The sequence below is a fragment of the Leptopilina heterotoma genome, unplaced genomic scaffold (genome assembly GCF_015476425.1).
Source record: "Leptopilina heterotoma isolate Lh14 unplaced genomic scaffold, ASM1547642v1 Lhet_206, whole genome shotgun sequence".
Lineage (NCBI taxonomy): Eukaryota > Metazoa > Arthropoda > Insecta > Hymenoptera > Figitidae > Leptopilina > Leptopilina heterotoma.
In genome coordinates, this window is record NW_025110922.1 from 228,578 (window position 1) to 249,581 (window position 21,004).

The 21,004-nt window shown below is 20.6% G+C and overlaps 1 protein-coding gene across 4 annotated transcripts in view; it reads left to right on the plus strand.

Annotated features, from left to right (window-relative positions):
* LOC122501155 (protein PALS1) overlaps positions 1–21,004 on the plus strand; it is a 207,994-nt gene that overhangs the window by 51,084 nt on the left and 135,906 nt on the right. Inside the window, exon 1 of one of the 4 annotated variants that reach the window (XM_043610432.1) lies at positions 16,910–17,213. The exons of the other annotated variants lie outside the window; for them this stretch is intronic. Within the exon in view, the coding sequence (XP_043466367.1) occupies positions 16,922–17,213 (292 nt within the window). The 5' untranslated portion in view covers positions 16,910–16,921. Of the gene's footprint in view, positions 1–16,909; positions 17,214–21,004 lie in introns of those variants that run through there. 4 annotated transcript variants of the gene reach the window in all.

The following is a 21,004-nucleotide window of genomic DNA, read 5'->3' on the forward strand; positions in this document are numbered from 1 at the left end:
CAATTATTTAAAAAAAAAATTTAATAAAATTCTACTAAAAATTTAATTATTTTCATAACTAATAAAATTTTTTACAGGAATTTAATTATTTTCATAAACAATAAAATTCTTCTCAGGAATTCAATTATTTTGAAAAATTTTAAGAAAATTCTTAGCAATTATTAAATCATTTTTATAAATAATAAAATTCATCGTATAGGATTTCAATTATTTTTAATACAATTTTACAAGAATTGCGGAAAAAATGTTAAAAAAAATTCTTAAAAATTTAATTTCAATTCTTTAAAGAAATCAATTATTTAAAAAAATGTTTTTTTAATATTCTTTGGAAGAATTTAATTCTTTACAAAAATAAATTAGAATTTTTCACAGGAATTCAATTATTTTCAAATATTTTAATAAAATTGTTCGGAAGAAATTAATTATTTTAAATATAATTTTAATTAAATTTTTTTCAAATAATTCAATTATTCTTTTAGATTTTATTAAAATTCTTCCCAAGAATTCAATTATGTCGATAAATGACAAAATTATTCCCGAAAATTCAATTATTTTCCGGAATTTTAATAAAATTCATTGTAAAATTCAATTATTTTCATAAATAATAGTATTCATTACAAGAATTCAATTATTTTCAAAAGTAATAAAATTAAGTTATTTTAAAAAATTTTAATAAAATTCAAGGCAATATTTCAATTATTTTCCAATGTTTATCAAATGTTTTAAAATTTTGCATTAATTTCTTCGCAGTAATTCAATTATTTTCTTAAATTTTAAGATTCTTTTTAGGGATTTAATTATTTTCATAAATAATAAAATCATTCGGAGGGAGTCAATTCTTTCCATAAATAATATTCATCACAAGAATTCAATTATATTCAAAAGTTAGTACAAAATTGAATTATCTTCAAAAATTTTTCTTAATTCAATAATTTGTATTCTTATCTATTTTTTAAGTAAAATTTCCCAAAAGAATTCAATTATTTAAAAAAAATTTTGACAAAATTCTCGACGAATATTCAATTATTTTCTAAAATAATGAAAATTTCACAGGAATTCAATTATAAAAAATAGAATTTGCATAAATTTTTTTTTAAAAAAATTAATTTTTTGAAACTTTTTTATAAAATTTTTCGCAACAATTTAATTATTTTCATAAATATAATAAAACTCATTGCAGAATTTAAATTATTTTTAATACAATTTTAATCGAATTTCTCGAAAAATGTAATTATTCTTAAAAATGTTATTAAAATTCGTCGAATAAATTCAATTATTTAAAAATTTCTTGATAAAATTATGTATAAGAATTCAATTTAAATTCTCGTAGAATTTTCTAATAAAAAATGATTTAAAAATTAATTTCAGTTAAAGTTTTAGACAATAATTGAATTTTTAAAAAAATTTTTTATTATTTATTATTTTATTTTTTTCTAATAATTGCAATAATTTTGTAAAGGTTTTCAAATTAAAATCCTTGAATATTTGAATTTTTCATACTTTTAATTCTATATGAAACTAATTTTTTTCAAAAAGCTTAATCGAAATTTTTAATAATAATTACAAGTTTTTATTTTTTAATGTATACTTATTAATTGAAGTATTTTTGAATAATTGAAATTTTACGTAAAATTGAATTGTAAACAAATGGATTTAAAAATTCTCAAAGAACTTTTTTAAAAGAAATAATTGATTTAATGAAGAATTTTATTTAAAAATTGTGGAAAATAATAATTGAATTGAAATGATGAAAATAATTTTGAAGAAGTTACAGTAACAGTATTCTTGTAATATAAAATAAATAATTTTATCACTCGGGTCATCTTTATTGTAAAATTCAATGACTTATAAGTCATTGAATTTTTTTTTAAGTATCTAACTATTTTTAGAGTAAAGCAGAATATTCTTTAGGGTGAAAAAGAAAAATATTAAATTTTTGTAGCAACTCTGAGTTATTATTAGTATTTAATAATAAATTATTGACAGTATCTTCCGAAAGAATAATTTATTTACTATAGCAATTATTTAGTAATTAATTATTAATAATATCTTCAGAAAGAATAAATATTTATTTACTATATAGCAATTATTTTGCGATTATTGAATTCCCAAAGTGTATACTTTCTTTTTCCTCAGGAAAATCATATAAGCAGCTCGAATTTTCCGAAGTGAAAATTGATATGGGAAAATAGATAGGATTATACAGCTCGCGGTAAAAGATACATATATGTTTCGATATTGAAAATGCAAAGATTTGGATATGTGATTTATGACGTTAAATTAGGACTTTGTCGAGGAACAGTGAGATATATTTTTTTTTTAGATTTTTTTTTCTTTTGCGTAAATTTGGCGAAAGATAAATTTCCGATCGAATGGAGAAATGATGTATGTTCTCGCGATAGGGAAACGAAAATATACACTTTCTCTCCCAGCACAGTCGTCGCACCCGAGTGATAAAAGTGCACTCTGGGCTAATGCCAAAAACGAGTTGTTAGAAAAGAGGTCAGCAATTGAATTCCTATGAGGTTCCTATACATATCGCCAGTGCTTCGTAAGGAGAAGATAAATTAATGAGCACTTTGAATTGTTCCAACTTCCTTTTATTTACTTTTAGAAACCTTGAATCGTACAGAGACTAATTAACGCGAGAGCTTTTTCCATACACATTTTTTTACATTTACATTTACATTTTTTTGATGAAAAAAAGTCCTGTTATTTTTCAAAAAAAATTCTTTTTTTCTATCAGTTCTTAGAAATTACAATTTTTGTAATAAACAAAATTCTTGTGTTCATTTTAATTGCCTTTTGATTTCGTTCCACGAATCTAATTTTTACGCGCAGGGTTGCCACGCTTTTCCTCATTTCAAATTCCCTGACTTTTCCAGGTTTTCCAGGTTAAAAAACGTCATTTTTCCAGGTTTTTAAAACTACATTTATATTTTACAAAAATTTATTTTTAATTTTAATTTAATTTTTAACGTTATTCTTAATTTTACCAAACTCCCTGATTTTCAGACAAAACGACTTTTTTCCTGTTCTATTCAATTCTATTCAATTCTTCCTTTCTAGAATTTTAAACTAAAATTCAATTTTAAAACAATTTTTTTTAATAAGTAATTTTTGAAAAAGTTCTTCTTTGAGAATTTTTAAATCTATTGGTTTACAATTCAATTTTACCTAAACTTTCGATTATTCTGGCATTCTTCAATTAAATAAATTAGAAATTAAAAACTTTAAATAATTAAAAAAAAAATTCTATGAAACTTTTTGAGAAAAATTAATTCTAAATTTCCTTAAAAATCTTGTCAAGAATTTAATTATTTTTATAGATAATAAAATTATTCGCACAGGAATTCAATTATTTTAAAAAAATTTGAATAAAATTCTTTGAAATAATTCAATTATTTTTAAAATTTACAAAATTCTTCGCAAGAATTCAATTATTTTCAAAATTGATAAAATTTTCCGCAAAAATTCAATTATTTTCAAAAATGATAAAATTCTTCGTAAATATTATTCAATTATTTTCAATATGAATTTTTACGTAATTTTGATTATTCTGACATTCTTCAATTAGATAAATTAGAAATTAAAAACTTGAAGAATTAAAGAAAAATTCGATTAAACTTTTTTAAAAAATAAATTCTATAGAATTATTAATTAAAACTATGAAAAGTTCAAATTTTCTAAAAGATTTTAATTTGAAACTTTTTCAAAATTAAATTATTTATAAAAATCCGCGCTGTGTTATTAATATTCAATTATTATCTAAAATTTTAACTGAAATTCGTTTTTATATCAATTTTTATTTGAAAATTCTACGAGAATTCAATTAAGTATTTAAATACAAAAATTAATATTTTATTAAATAATTGAATGTTTCTTAAAATTGAATTTTTATTAGGACTTTTATCAACAAATTTTTAAATAATTGAATTATTTTGAATAATTTTTAAATAATTTGAATAATTGAATAATTGAATAATTGATTTCTCTTGACAAATTTTAATAAAATTTTTTAAGAATATGTTCATTTTTCGGAAATTTGATTAAAATTTGATTAAAAATAATTGAATTTCTCCAAAGAGAAAAGAGTTTTTGAAACTTTTTTTTTTAGAAGAGTTTTTTGAAAATAATTGAAATTTTGCCAAGAATTTTGGTTATTTATTAAAAATATTTGAATTTTGCAAAAAATTTTATTAAAATTCCTGCAAATACTTAGAATTTTTCAAAGATATTTTATTAAAATTGCTAAAAATAATTGAATTTTGACAAATTCAATACATTCAATACATTTAAATTTTTAACAATATTTGAATTTTACCAAGAATTTAATTAAAATTTGTGAAAATAATTGAATTTCAGAGAGAAATTTTAATATTTATAAAAATAATTGTAATTTTAACGCAAATTTCAAAAAAAAATTTTAACATAATTGAATTTCTGAGAAGAATTCTATTTCTTTTGAAAATAATTAAATTCTTGTGATAAATTTTAGTTATTTATGAAAATAATTGTATTTTGCAAAAAATGTCATTAATATTCCTGAAAATAATTGAATTTTGACAAAAATGTAATTTAAATTTTCAAAAATAATTGAATTCCTGAAACTAATTTTATTTCGAAAAGATTTTTATTAAAATTTTTAAAAATAATTGAATTTCGGAGAAGAATTTTAATATTTCTAAAGACAATTGAAATTTTAACGCGAATTTTTAAAAAATATTGTAACATAATTGAAATTCTGAGAAGTATTCTACTTCTTTTGCAAATAAATAAATTCTTCTGTTGAATTTTGGTTATTTATGAAAATAATTGAATTTGCAAAAAATTCTATTAAAATTCTTGCAAGAATTTAATTAAAATTTTTGAAAATAATTGAATTCTTGTGATGAATATCGGTTATTTATAAAAAATAATTGAATTTTGCCAAGAATTTAATAAAAATTTTTGAAAATAATTGAATTTTGCCAAGAATTTAATAAAAATTTTTAAAAATAATTGAATTTTGCCAAGAATTTAATTAAAATTTTTGAAAATAATTAAATTTCGGAGAAAAATTTTATTATACATAAAGATAATTGAAATTCTAGGAAAAATTCTATTTCTTTTAAAAATAATTAAATTCTTTTAAAAAAATTTGGGTATTTATGAAAATAATTGAATTTCGCAAAAAATTTTATTAAAATTTCAGCAAATAATTGAATTTTGCAAAGAATTTTTTTTAAATTCCTGAAAATAATTGAATTTTGACAAGAATTTTATTAAAATTTTTAAAAATAATTTAATTTCACAGAAGAATTTTAATATTTCTAAAAATAATTAAAATTTTGACAAGAATTTAAAAAAAATTTTGAACGTAATTGAATTTTTGCGAAGAATTTTATTACTTTTGAAAATAATTGAATTTCTACAATAATTTGTAATTTTTCCAAAATTAAATTATTTTTTTAGTGTTTTTTTAAACTATAATTCTTCTTTAAATCCATTATTTATAATAATTTTTGAAAAAGTTCTTTGAGAATTTTTAATTTCATTTGTTTACAATTCAATTTTACGTAAAATTTCAATTATTCGAATATTTTTCAATTAAACATATATTAACAAATAAAATCTTAAAAAAATAATTTCAAATAAATAAAATTTTTCAAAAAAAATTCTAAAAAAAAAAAAAAAAAAAAAAAAAAAAAAAAATTAAATAAAAAATAAAAAAAAAATAAATAAATAAATTCTATAGAATTGTTATTACTTTTAAAAATAATTGAATTCTTGAGACGAATTTTATTAAAATGTCTTTTTAAATAATTTAATTCTTTTGACGAATATTAATGTTAAGAATAATTTCATTTTTCGAGGAATTTCAATAAAATTGTATTAAAAATAATTGAAAATCTGAGATGAGTTTTATTATTTATGAAAATAATTAAATGTTTGCGTAGAATGTAAAAAGTTTTTTTATATAATTGAATTCTTTTAAAAATTTTATTAAAGTAGTAGATTTATTAAAAATCATTGAATTGAGGAAAGTTTTTAAAAATAATTGGAATTTCGCCATGAATTTGATTAAAATTGAGGAGCTGGATCGAAGAATTGTTTTTAATTAAAATTCTTCTATAAATCGATTATTTTTATAATCAATTAAAAATATATAGGTATTATAAAAAATATCTAAATATCCCTAAAGGTTAAGCATTTAGATTATTTTTACCAAAAATGGAAATTCTAATGGAACTTGAAATTGTTAACAATCTAATTAACAATAAAAGTACAATGTAAATTAAATTCTCATTTCTTTCAAAAAATTTTATCTTCATACCCCAAGTTTCAAATGATATTTTACGCTCGAAAAATTCTGGCTTTTACTTTTCACAATTAAAAAAAAAAAAAAATTAGAACTAAAATGAAAGTTTTTTTTCAAAGTGGTTGGAATTAAAATTTAATTACTTAATTTCACAGCGCTTTAAAAACTGGGGTGGACTTATAATTAACAATTAAGTCTTCCAAATTGCGACAAAAAAAAATCCCCTTGAAAATTCAAATATACTATTTTCTCGAGAATCCCAAAGTTTTTCAATATTCCAAAAATAATCTCGCGCCCATAATAAATTAATAATTTTGTTTCTCACGTTTAAATGACGTCAGCACATACTTGACCGGTAAAACTTTCGCAATTCCCGGTCGAGCGAGCGACTTGTCGATTTGATTTCGAAGCGCTTCTAAAACTTGCTAATCGACTTCACGTGCTGTTTACTTCGAAATATAATTGTGTGTGTTAGTGTGTGTGTGTGTGTGTGTGATAATGACAAGCGACCGGTTCGACATTTTTCCACCCATTTCCTTTTTTTTTCTCTCTTATTCTTCTCTCATCACACAGAAGAGAGATGTGCGATCAATGCATGAGAAAATATGACCAACTTTTTTACACCTTTTACACAGAATAGGAGTAAGGGATAAAAATAGAAAATAGCTGGAGGAAGATTGAATAGAAGTCAATGCAGAAATAATGGAGAGCTTTTTACACTTTCCTGAAATACATTTTATGGATTTTTAAAATAAATAACTGCATGTCATATATGTGTGTATATATAAAGAACAATGACTTTAAATAGAAAGTCAAATTTGCTTTTTATTTTTTGTCGGTTTCTTTTTATAAAGTGATGTATCACTTGATATGTCTCTCTAAATCTGAGTTTTGTTTGAGATAAGAAAAAAAAAATTCCACTTTTTGTTTCGATTTTAGAATAAAAAAAAATATTTTTATGAACTAGGTGAATTCGGAGGGAAAAAAAGTAGTGACGCCGGGGAAAAAAGGCTCGCGCAGCCGCTTCGCTTCTGCGCATCCCTTTTTCCCTTGCGCCACCTGAATTACTAAATTACTATTAAACATTGGACAAATAATGTAAATTGTACAATTATTTAGTTAAGAATTAATTTCATTAAATACGAAATAATATTTTTTAATAGAAAATAATATTTTTTTAATGAACCACAAATTAAATGGAGTAACAATTTTCTAGAAAATGTTACGAAAGAAATCAATTATTTAAAATATTTTAATAAAATTGTTTGAAAGAATTTAATTAATTTTTAAAATTTTGATAACACTTGCTTATAAGAAATAAATTATTTTCATAAATAATAAAATTCGTCGCTAAAATTCAATTATTTTAATTTTTATTAAATTATTCGAAATTAAAATAAATATTTTTAACTTTTACGAGAACTTAACTATCTTCAAAAAATTCTGATTAAAATTTTTTAAAAGAATATTTTTTGCATAATTTCTAAATTAAATTATTTATACTTGATTATTTGTTGTTCATTAAATATATAAATCCTTATTTATTTTTCTACTTGAATTGAAATTAAATTATTTAAATAGAAAAAAAAAATTTATAGAATAAATAATTATTTCTTAAAATTGAACTTCAAAAAACATTTTTTGAAATTCAATTCTTTCGAAGAACTTTAATAAAAGTTTTTAAAATAATTACATTTTTAGAGGAATTTAATTAAAATTGTAGTAATAATAATTGAAATAATTCAATGAGTTTTTTATTTATGAAAATAATTGAATTCTTGTGAAAAATATACGCATTTAAAAAAATAATTAAATTCTTGCTAATATGATTTTATTAAAATTTTTTGTAAATAATTGAATTTTTCTTTTAGTTATTTTATGTATAAATTTAATAAAATAATTTAATTTTTTCTAATAATTTTATTATAATTATATTAAAAATAATTGAATTTTAGCGAAGAATTTACATTTTTCGAGGAATTCAATTAAAATTGTATTAAAAAAATTGAAATAATTTGATGAGTTTTTTTATTTATGAAAATAATTGAATTCTTTCTAAGGATTTTATTAAAAATTTTTGAAATATTTGAATTTTTTGAGTCATTTTATGTGAATTTAAAAAAATAATTCAATTATTTCGAATAATTTGATTAAAATGATATTAAAAATAATTGAATTTTAGCCAAAGAATATTATTTATGAAATAATAAATTTTAATTCTTATAAACAAGTGTTATCAAAATTTTAAAACCTAATTTATTTCTTCCTTACAATTTTATTAAAATATTTTAAATAATCGATTTTTTTCGATAAATTTTCTAGAAAATTGTTACTACGTTTAATTTGTGATTCATTAAAAAAATATTATTTTCTATTAAAAAATATTATTTTGTATTTAATGAAATTAATTTTTAACTAAATAATTGTAGAATTTACATTACTTTTCCAATTTTTAATAGTAATTTTTGGAAACATTTAAAAGGAAAGCAAAATTTCGTTTAATTAAACATTCAAAATTTTAGTTAAACAATTTTTGAAGCACGTTATATTTTGACGTAATCTAAATGTAAATTTAACTAGTAATTAATTATTTTTAACTATAATTAATTAGCAGAAATATGACTAATTAACTTTTCAGTAAAATTCACAATGTATCTGTTCAAAATTAAATGAATTTTCTATTTAGGATCCTAAACAATCAATCATATGCATTTTAAAACTTTTTCCAATTCTAAATTTTTTAATTTTTAAAAATAATTTCTAAAATAATTAAGTATTTATTTCATTGTATAGCCAGGTATTTTCTAAAATAATTATTATTTTATTTTATAAATTAATGTAATTTTTAAAATTTATTTTAAATTAAATTTTAATTTTAAAAACTGTGAACCTAAAAGAGAAATTCTACTAATAATTACCGCATTAACTATTCCTTTAGTAAAATATTACTATTTCATTCAGTAACTGATTTTTTTTGTTAAAAAAATTTTTGAATCAAAACGAATTTTATTGAAAGTAAATAATGCATATTGAAAAAGTAAATAATGTATAAGATTGAAAACCAATTTGCAAAATGACAATAAAAATTTCTTCCTCTGATAATCCTGTATTATATCTATATGTAAAGCACAGGAAATATTTTGCATTTTTCTTTCGATATCAGACAATGTAATTTTTCTCCATAATAGTTTCTTTGCGGATTTATTTCAAATTTGTCAAATAATGCAATTTTACATGCGAAGAAAAATAATTTTACATGTTTCTCGAGTGTCTTTTACGATTTTATCTATAACTGAAAAAGTTCGATACATTTTATGTCTTTTAAATGTAATCCAACTAACTCGTTTAAACTATCGACAATTTGTCACCTCTGTAACAAAGGAGAAGAAAAGTTACTATATATGTATTGGAAAGTTCAAAACGTCAGATGTTCTTTTTATTTCTGCGACATTTTACGTTTTTTCGAAAGAACACGATGAAAATATAATCAACGATGACATAAAAGCTTGTAATTCATTATTTTTTCGCCGATGTAAATTTTTTTAATTTGAAAAAAGAGTAATTAAAACTCTACGTCTCACTCTCTAAATCGGAAATAGTTACATAAAAATAATTAATTGTTTGTAAAGATTTTGACTGACTTTTTGCTTAATTAGTAAAAAATAACTAATTAATTATTAATAGGAAGTAATTGTAAATTGTACGATATAATTTGGAGAATTTTAGAGAAATTAGAAATGATTGTAGAAATTCAATTATTTTCAAAAGTAATAAAATTCTTGTCGAAATTCAATTATTTTCAATTTTAATAAATTTTAATAAAATTCTTTGCAACATTCAATTATTTTCATAAATAACCAAAATTCATCACAAGAATTCAATTATTTTCAAAATTAATAAATTAATAAATTTTTCTCAGAAATTCAATTACGTTTTAAAACTTAAAAAAATTCTATTCAACATTTCAATTATCTATAGAAATATTAAAATTCTTCTTTGAAATTCAATTATTTTCAAAAATTTTAATTAACTTTTTGGCAAAATTCAATTATTTTTAGGAATTTTAATAAAATTCTTTGCAAAATTCAATTATTTGCAGAAATTTAAATAAAATTTCTTGCAAAATTTAATTATTTTTATAAATAACCGAAATTCATCACAAGAATTTATTTTTTTTCAAAAGAAATAGAATTCTTCTCATAAAATTCAATTATGTTCAAAAATTTTTAAAAATTTTCGTCAAAATTTCAATTATCTTTAAAAATATTAAAATTCTTCCCCGAAATTCAATTATTTTCAAAAATCTTATTTAAATTCTTGGTAAAATTCAATTATTTTCAAAAATTTTAATTAAATTTTTGTCAAAATTAATTTATTTTCAGGAATTTTAATAAAATTCTTTGCAAAATTCAATTATTTGCAGAAATTTAAAAAAAAAATTTTGCAAAAATAAATTATTTTTATAAATAATTTAGAAAAAAATTTTGTTAAAATTCTACAAAAACATTTAATTATTTTTATGAATAATAAAAATTTAATAAGAATAAAATTATTTAAAAAAGAATTGTCATAAATTTTTTCGATAAAAAATAATTTTTAAAAAAATTCGTCAAATTCTTTATGAGAATTGAATTTTAAGAAACATTGAATTATTCAATAAATTATTTATTTTTGTATTTAAATAATTGTATAGAATTTTCAAATAAAAATTAATTTGAAAATGAATTTAATTTACAATTTGAGATAATAATTGAAAATTAAAAGCATTATAGCGTGAATTTTAAGAAATAATTGAATATACATATTTAAAAAGGTTTTATATATTAAAATCTTTGAAAGTTTCAATTTTTTATACTTCTAATTAACAATTATATAGAATTAATTTTTTTTGAAAAATTTTATTTATTTGAAATTGTTTCTTTAAGATTTTATTTGTTAATATATGTTTAAGGGCATTTGAACCTTGATGACGTCACACATGCTTTGCACAAACTGTAACGTCATCAAGGTTCAAATGCCCTTAATTAAAAAATATTCGAATAATTGAAATTTTACGTAAAATTGAATTGTAAACAAATGAAATTAAAAATTCTCAAAGAACTTTTTCAAAAATAATTATAAATAATGGATTTAAAGAAGAATTATAGTTTAAAAAAACACTAAAAAAATAATTTAATTTTGGAAAAATTACAAATTATTGTAGAAATTCAATTATTTTCAAAAGTAATAAAATTCTTCGCAAAAATTCAATTACGTTCAAAATTTTTTTTAAATTCTTGTCAAAATTTTAATTATTTTTAGAAATATTAAAATTCTTCTGTGAAATAAAATTATTTTTAAAAATTTTAATAAAATTCTTGTCAAAATTCAATTATTTTCAGGAATTGAAAAAAAATTCTTTGCAAAATTCAATTATTTGCTGAAATTTTAATAAAATTTTTTGCAAAATTCAATTATTTTCATAAATACCCAAAATTTTTTAAAAGAATTTAATTATTTTCAAAAGAAATAGAATTTTTCCTAGAATTTCAATTATCTTTATGTATAATAAAATTTTTTTCGAAATTCAATTATTTTCAAAAATTTTAATTAAATTCTTGGCAAAATTCAATTATTTTAAAAATTTTAATTAAATTCTTGGCAAAATTCAATTATTTTAAAAATTTTAATTAAATTCTTGGCAAAATTCAATTATTTTTAAAAATTTTAATTAAATTCTTGGCAAAATTCAATTATTTTTAAAAATTTTAATTAAATTCTTGGCAAAATTCAATTATTTTTAAAAATTTTTATTAAATTTTTGAAAAATTCAATTATTTTAAAAAATTTTAATTAAATTCTTGGCAAAATTTAATTATTTTCAAAAATTTTAATTAAATTCTTGGCAAAATTCAATTATTTTAAAAATTTTAATTAAATTCTTGTCAAAATTCAATTATTTTAAAAATTTTAATTAAATTCTTGGCAAAATTCAATTATTTTTAAAAATTTTAATTAAATTCTTGGCAAAATTCAATTATTTTAAAAAATTTTTATTAAATTTTGGAAAAATTCAATTATTTTAAAAAATTTTAACTAAATTCTTGGCAAAATACAATTATTTTCAAAAATTGTAATAAAATTCTTTTCGAAATTCAATTATTTTCAGGAATTTTAATAAAATTCTTTGTAAAATTCAATTATTTGCGCATGAATTTTAATAAAACTTGTTGCAAAATTCAACTACTTTCATAAATAATGAAAATTCATTACAAGAATTTAATTATTTTTAAAAGATTTTTTCATGTTTTATAGTTATGAAAAAGTTTAATTTATTTTTAAATACTTTCACTGGTTCGAGCCCTGTAATCGTTAGTAAAGATTTTTTGCTGACTTTTTGCTTCGGTAATTAGTAAAAAATAATTAATTATTGTAGATATAAACATTGCTTAAATGACAGTAATACTTTTCAGAGAAAGAAATTTATAAAATTGAGAAAAATTTATAAAATCGTTTATGCTACAGTAAACAAGGATATGCTATATATATAAGGTGCTATTTAGCTATCGAGCAAACACAATTAATTTCAACTTGTCCTAGCTTAAGGCAGAAACTCGATCATTCTCTGCACACTTAATCGTACAAAACATGATTTTCGCATCGAGCTTTAGTCACTAGTGTCCCACTGACAACATATATACATTTCTGTGACAAACAAAAGGCGCGCATAGATATACAGAGAAAACAAAGTCAATTTTTTCAACTCTCTTTCTTTTTCTTTCGTTTTTCTCTATTATATCTGACAATAATTTTCTTTTGATGATGATAAAGAAAATGAGTATTATATCTGAACTGCATGAGACATGTTTAAAGAAATATTTTTTAAAAGATCTTCCTTTAAAAGCTTTTAAAAGAAAAGCAATTTATTAATTAAATATTGCACTCTATTCATCAACGATAAAAGATTTTTCTTGCTTTTTTTCGTGCAAGAAAGAAAGGAGGCATTTGAAACAAAGAATATCTCTCCTAAGACAATAAACGTCGTATACATTTATGTCTTATTTCTCATATCTTTGTTGTTCCCTTTAAAGTATATTTCGAATCCTAATATTAAAAATTTGAAACAATTTCCATTATATTGTTATTATAATTTTTCCTTTTGAACAAAACAAAAAAGAAGACGTATGATATTCGTCTTAAAGATCGTTGAACCGACGCTCTCTTGCTGTTATTTTTTAACGTCGGATCCGCGAGTTCCAAATATAAACTCTCGTATATGCGCCAGTGCTATCCATTCCCGACGCGTTTATTTTCTAGTCTCGTGACACGTGTACGTGAACACTGACGAAGTTATTATTTCCATTTTTTTCTCATTCAAAATCAAATATCAATAAAACACATCGTGTATTTTTTTTTTTTACTTTTTATTCGCTCTCTCTAGTCGATGATTCAAATTTCCCGCGAAAATAAAAATAAAAGAAGAACGACATTCTCAAATAGAAGCTATAGTTACGTCCGTTGTTTGAATTTGAAATTACGAAAGCTATAACTGCGCGGAAATGTGTTTCTTTAGCGATGTCGACGTCGCGACCGGAAGGGCCGGAGATGAGTACGCGACCGGTCATGATAATGGGGAAAAAGTGATAATTGAGAAAAATTTCGACCGTTTATTTTGATTAATTGAAGTTCTTTTTTTGGGGGGGCGGGGAGAAAAAATGAAGATAAAAACAAGTCGAAAAGTAGATTCTTGTCAGCACGCAGTTAATCATGCGTAAAATTGTCTTGTAAAAGAGTCTTTCATCTGTTAAATTTGATATTTGTCGGGTTTTTCACTTATTCTTGGACAATACAATTATTAACGGTTGTTAATTTTATTGTCTTAGTTATTTGACACTTTTTTTATGTTTATTCTTTCGAAATTTAAATTTGTAGGTAAACGTTTTTACTAATTCAAATTTGGGAGAATAATTAATTGCAGGGCTCGGATTGTGCGACTTTTTCGACTTTTTTCGACTTTTCTAAGGAAATGTGACTTTTTTCGACTTTTTTGTGAAAAAATGCGACGAATCGACTTTTTCGAGATTTTTTTTAGTAAAATGCGACTAATCGCCTTTTTCAAATTTTTCAATTACTTTTCGACTTAAATTGTAAATGGCAGAAATTTTTTTTTGTAAAAAATATTGTTCACAAAATCATTCTTCTCTTTGGGGAAAAAACATAACATATTATCCCGTTTCTTAATATTTTTGTAGGAAATTCTCAAACATAAGGAAATAATTTGAATCATTTCTATTTCTCAATTACAATTGCTTTCATAAAATTTAAAGTTTTTTAAAAATTAATGAAAAAAAATGTTTATAACCATAGGAAATAAAATTCTTCAAAAAATTCAAATCTTTTTACATTAGTAAGTAATTCAGTTTTGCAGAAAGATTTTGATATTTACAAAGATAATTGGAATTTTGAGAAGAATTTTAAAAAAATTTTGAAAATAATTAAATTTCTGCAAAGAATTTTTTTACTTTTGAAGTTAATTGAATTTTGCAAAGAATTTTATCAGAACTTTTAAAAATAATTAAATTACCAGGATGAATTTTATTATTTATAAAGATAAATAAAATTTTGACGAGAAATTTAAAAAAATTTTTGAAAATATTAAAATATCTAGAATGAATTTTTTTATTTATAAAGATAATTGAATTTTGTGAAAAATTTTTTTTTAAAATTCTTGTAAATAATTGAATTTTGCAAAGATAATTTATTAAAATTCCTGAAAATAATTGAATTTTGCCAAGAATTTAATAAAAATTTTTTTAAATTATTGAATTTTGCCAAGAATTTAATTAAAATTTGTGAAAATAATTGAATTTCGGAGAAAAATTTTATTATTCATAAAGATAATTGAAATTTTAAAGGGAATTTTTAAAAAAATTTTAACATAATTGAATTTCATAATTGAATTTCATAATTGAATTTTATTACTTTTCTAAATAATTGAATTTCTAGGATGAATTTTATTATTCATAAAGATAATGAAAATTTTGACAAGAATTTTATTAAAATTCTTTGCAAATAATTGAATTTCAGAGAAGAATTTTATTATTCATAAAGATAATTGAAATTTTGAACAGATTTTTTTAAAAATGTTTAAGAGTAATTGAATTTTGCAAAAGAATTTTGATATTTAGGTATACAAATAATTGAAATTTTGATGAGAATTTAAAAAAATTTTTGAAAATAATTGAATTTCTGTGAAGAATTTTCTTACTTTTGAAGAGAATTGAATTTTGTAAAGAATTTTATTAGAACTTTTGAAAATAATTAACTTTCCATGATGAATTTTATTATTTATAAAATTTTGACGAGAAATATAAAAAAATTTTTAAATATAATTGAATTTCTGAGAAGAATTTTATTACTTTCGAAAAGAATTGAACTTCTAGGATGAATTTTATTATTCATAAAAATAGATAATTAAAATTTTAAACAGATTTTTTTTTAAATGTTTAAAAGTAATTGAATTTTGCAGAAGAATTTTGATATTTATAAAGATAATTGAAATTGTGAGGAGAATTTAAAAAATTTTTTTGAAATAATTGAATTTCTGCGAAGAATTTTCTTACTTTTGAAGATAATTGAATTTTGCAAAGAATATTATCTGAAGTTTTGAAAATAATTAAATTTCAATGATGAATATTATTATTTATGAAGATAATTGAAATTGTGAGGAGATTAAAAAAAAATTATTGAAAATAATTGAATTTCTGCGAAGTACTTTCTTACTTTCGAAAATAATTGAATTTCTATTAGGATGAATTTTATTATTTATAAAGATAATTGAAATTTCGACAAGAATTTTATTAAAATACTTTGCAAATAATTAAATTTCAGAAAAGAATTTAATAATTCATAAAGATAATTGAAATTTTGAAAAGATTTTTTAAAAAATGTTTAAAAGTAATTGAATTTAGGAGAAGAATTTTATTATTTATAAAAACAATTTACATTTTAAAGAGAATTTAAAAAAAAAATGTTAAAAATACCAAAGCTATTAAAAGTTTGATATGAATTTTTTTAAGTTTTATTTAATTTTATTCCGGATTGTTTGATATTAAAGTATGTGTTGTCGAGAAATGTGATTTTTTTTTACAATTATTTGACAATTTCGTATTTCCTTTTTGTCGTTTTTTCTAAAATTTCATGCGACTTTTTTCCGACTTTTTTTGAAATTTTATGCGACTTATCGTGACTTTTGTTGTGAATTTATGCAACTAAAGCGACTTTTTTTGAGTTTTAAAGACGATCCGAGCCCTGTTAATTTCTTAATAATTAATTACTTTTCGTTAAAATCGAATGGAGTATTATTCTTCGGACCTCTTCGAAAAAATCAATTTTTTTCTATTACGAAGCAAATAATTTAGACTATGATAAAAATTGCATTAAAACAGAAAAAATATGATTTCCTTTATAAGAAGAATCTTGAAGATTAGAAGAAAAAAATTCCCCCCGCCCCATAATTTAAAACTCGAGAGCTGTAAAATAAGAGCGAATGAATTCTATCGAAAAGATATATAAAAAAAAATTTTTTTTATAGAGTTTCTATAAAGACTAATGATCATAAAAATGGATAAGTAGAAGTCGATGATGCTTGACAGTATCGGAAAAGTGAAACTTGAACAGGTGAATTCACTATTAAGGATGACTTCGTTTTTTCGGAAAATCGGTTTGTGCGGATGTATTATACGTTCGAGATGTAGCAGTGAATCGAAAAATTTTGAACAGCATTCAGTAAACGATGAAATTTCAAAAACGATTCTTCTTCCTATTGATCATGAGGAAGACGTTTGTCATGACTTGGCAATGCACTTTGACCTCTCCGACATAAAATATATTGATGAGGATGATCCGGATAACGAGGATTATCGATTCAATGGTATGATGGTTCTTTTTTGCCCCCTTTTTTTCTAGATTTATTTCATTCAATTCTTCTTCGCCAAAGTGCATCACTCTTATTGATAGAAGTTCGCTTTTTAATTGGAATGGGAAAAAAGTTATAATAGAGAAGGAAAAAAAAGAAGGAAGTTTGGAAAAGTATTTTTTTTTTTAATTGAATCAATAGTTTGCACAATTCATCTGTGTTTTTTTTTTGATAAGACTTGTTACTATAACTTTGAGATAAAATTGGAATTTTTGCATTTTGGTTAATAAAAATAGGATATCTGATCGGAATTAGTGAAGTTTTAGTGTTTAATATTACTTTTGTGACGAAAAACATGAAAAAATTTATTTATAAATCAAGTTTATGAACTAGGTGATGGCAGAGGAAAAAAAAGTAGTGACGCCGGGGAAAAAAGGAACGCGCAGCCGCTATGCGTCTGCGCGAGCCTTTTTTCCCCGGCGTCACCACTTTTTTTCCCTCTGACGTTAAAAATTTTTTTTTATTCTTAAATTGAAGCAAAAAGTGAGCCAAAATTTATTATTTTATTATTATCTCAAACAAAACTCAGATTTAGAGAGACATAACAAGTGATACATCACTTTTAAAAAGAAAACCACAAAAAAAAAAAATTTCGATAAATATTCTGTCAAATTGAAATTTAATTAAATTAAAATTCTGCAAAATTCAAGTTTTTTTTAAATAATAGGACTGCAATTTATAAACTGTGTAAACTGAAAATTCAAAATTCGTATTTAAATTTTGTAATAGCTGGATAAATATTTTATGCTTTTTATTTTTTGTATTAAATTTAGTATAATGGTATTTTTATTATGATTTGCTTTACATGCTCTCATGGAAAAAATGAATATAAAGTAACTTTTACTGCTTTTCATTATAGTAAAACCTGAAATGATGGAAATTTCTATTTGAAATTTTTAAAAACAAAAAATAAAGAGACGATATTTATCTTTCAAGTTCCTAAAATTTTAAACGTTGAAGAGAGCGCCAATATTTTTGTTACTACTTTTAATCATTAAATTTTTGTAACAAAAAATTTATTTTAATAAACAATTAATTTTTGAATAAGTAATAAATATTGAATTTATATAACTTTTTGATTAACTGCAGTAATTTTTAGAAAATATTTTTAAAGAAAAAAATTTTCGTTCATTTGAAAATTGAAAATTTTAGTACAATAAAAATGTTTTTAAAAATAATTATCTACATAATTATATGTTGAGTTATCAGAATATGATTCTGAATTAATACGCCATTAAATCGTTTCCAAAATATGAAATTCATTCTGATTAGTGTTTGAACCTCCGGAGTATTGTATTTCGGAAATTCGAAACAAGAATTTATTGGTATTAACTTACATTCCGACAGATATTTGATTTCATTGCATAAAATGACTGTAAGTGATTTCATTTTACGTATTTCGTTTTTAACGCTTTATGGTGGAAAATTATCCAAAGTTCCATTTACTGAGAAAAAAAAATCTATTTAATTCAAATAGATTACTTGTCTATTTATCAAATGAATATTTACCAGAGTCGAAGACCAATTTTTATTTAGATCAAATTTTTTTATTTATTATTTATTTTTTTATAAATATATTTATTTACATTAATTACAGTTTAATTAAAGAAGCGTAATTTCAATATTTGAATCAACTACCATTTAATTAATTTAAATACAAAATTATTAAAATATATTAGTGACGCCCGCGCATGCGCGTCCCTTTTTTCCCCGGCGTCACTACTTTTCTTCCCTCTGACGTCACCTAGTGTGTTATGCTACTATTTATATACTTTTTTAGATTTTAGCCACTAAAAGCTACTATTTCTGTTCTTTTCAAATTTACACTACTTGAAATTCGCTCAATTATTTTAAATACAATTTTAATTAATTTTTTTGAAATAATTCAATTATTCTTTTAGATTTTAAGAAAATTCTTCCTAAGAAATCAATTATTTACATAAATAATTCTTCGAAAGAATTCAATTATTAAAGATAAATAACAAAATTATTCCCGAAAATTCAATTATTTTGAGACATTTTAATAAATTTTTTTGCAAAATTCAATTATTTTTATAAATAACAATATTCATCACAAGAATTCAATTATTTTCAAAACTAATAAATTTTTTCTTGGAAATTCAGTTATTTTAAAAAAATTTAATAAAATCATTCGCAAGAATTCAATTATTTTTAAAATTAATAAACTTTTTCCCAGAAATTCAATTATTTTCAAAAAATTTTTTAAAACAAATTTCCAACATTTCAATTATCTTTATAAAGTATTCATCAGAAGAATTCAATTATTTTCAAAAGTAATAAAATTCAATTATTTAAAAAATTTTTAATAAAATTCATGACAAAATTTCAATTATTTTCAAAAATTTTTCTTATATAATTCAATGATTTTCAATATTCTACTATTTCAGTAAAATTTCGCTAAAGAATTTAATTATTAAACAAAAATTATGACAATATTCTACACAGACATTAAATTATTTTCCAAAAAAAAATAAAAATTTCCTAGGAATTCAATTATTTAAAATACAATTTGCTTACATATTTTCGACAAAATCAAATGTTTTAAAGTTTGGCATTAAATTCTTCGCAGTAATTCAATTATTTTCATAAATAATAAAATCATTCGGAGGGAGTCATGTATTTTCATAAATAACACACTTGTGATATTCATCACAAGAATTCAATTATTTTCAAAAGTACAAAATTCAATAATTATTCTCAAAGACTTTAATAGAATACTTTGTAAAATTTAATTATTTTTAAAAACATTTCGCAATTTAATGATTTTCAATATCTGCTATTTTTCATAAAATTTCCAAACAGAATTCAATTATTTAAAAAAATTTTCTGTAAAAATCTTCGTAAGAATTCAATTCTTATCAAGAATAATACTTTCTCAGGAATTCAATTATTTAAATTAGAATTTGCATAAAATTAGTTGAAGGAAATCAATTATTTAAAATTTTTAAATAAAATTCTTCGCAAGAATTAAAAATCTATTTGTTATAAATATTAAAATTTTTTGATATGAATAATAAAATTTGTTGCAGGAATTGAATTCATTAGCAGGATAACAGAGTGTCTACTGGTCCTTGAAGTTCTGGAATTTGAAAAAATGTCCTTAAATGTCCTGGATTTTGAATTTTTGTCCTTAAATTTTTCATATTTTGCTTTTAAATATTTTTAATAATTCAAAAATTTTACTCAAATTTAAAATAATAATTTTTTTGTTCCATCGAAAAATAATTTCAATTTGTCGTTTGATTAAAGAATTTGGTATCTAAAATATTGATTTTTAACTCTTTTTATAATGAAATAAATATTTTTGTTCAAGTAGGTTAATTTAAATTATGTTAATCGTAATATGAAATAATATTACACATATAAAAAATGTCCTGGAAAAATAAAAAATCTGTCCTGGAATGTCCTGAAAATGTGTTGGAATTTCAAGTCTAATTTTCAGTAGACACCCTGGATAAGAAAGAAGTGAATATTTTTGATGAAAATTAGGAAAATGGCAGGAAAATAAAATATAGAATGGAATTTTTGTCAGTTTTGTGAAGTGTCTAAAACGAGTTTTTTTGTTTGTCAAGTTTAATTTTTCGATAGCTACTTTTTTTACTACTTTTTTTTACTTTGAAAGCTACTTTTTTTAAATTAATTATCAAGTGCGAAATCTGTTATTAAAAAGAAATTCTTTTCCAGTGTAATATTCTTGAAATAAGAAGAAAGTTTTTTAAATTAAG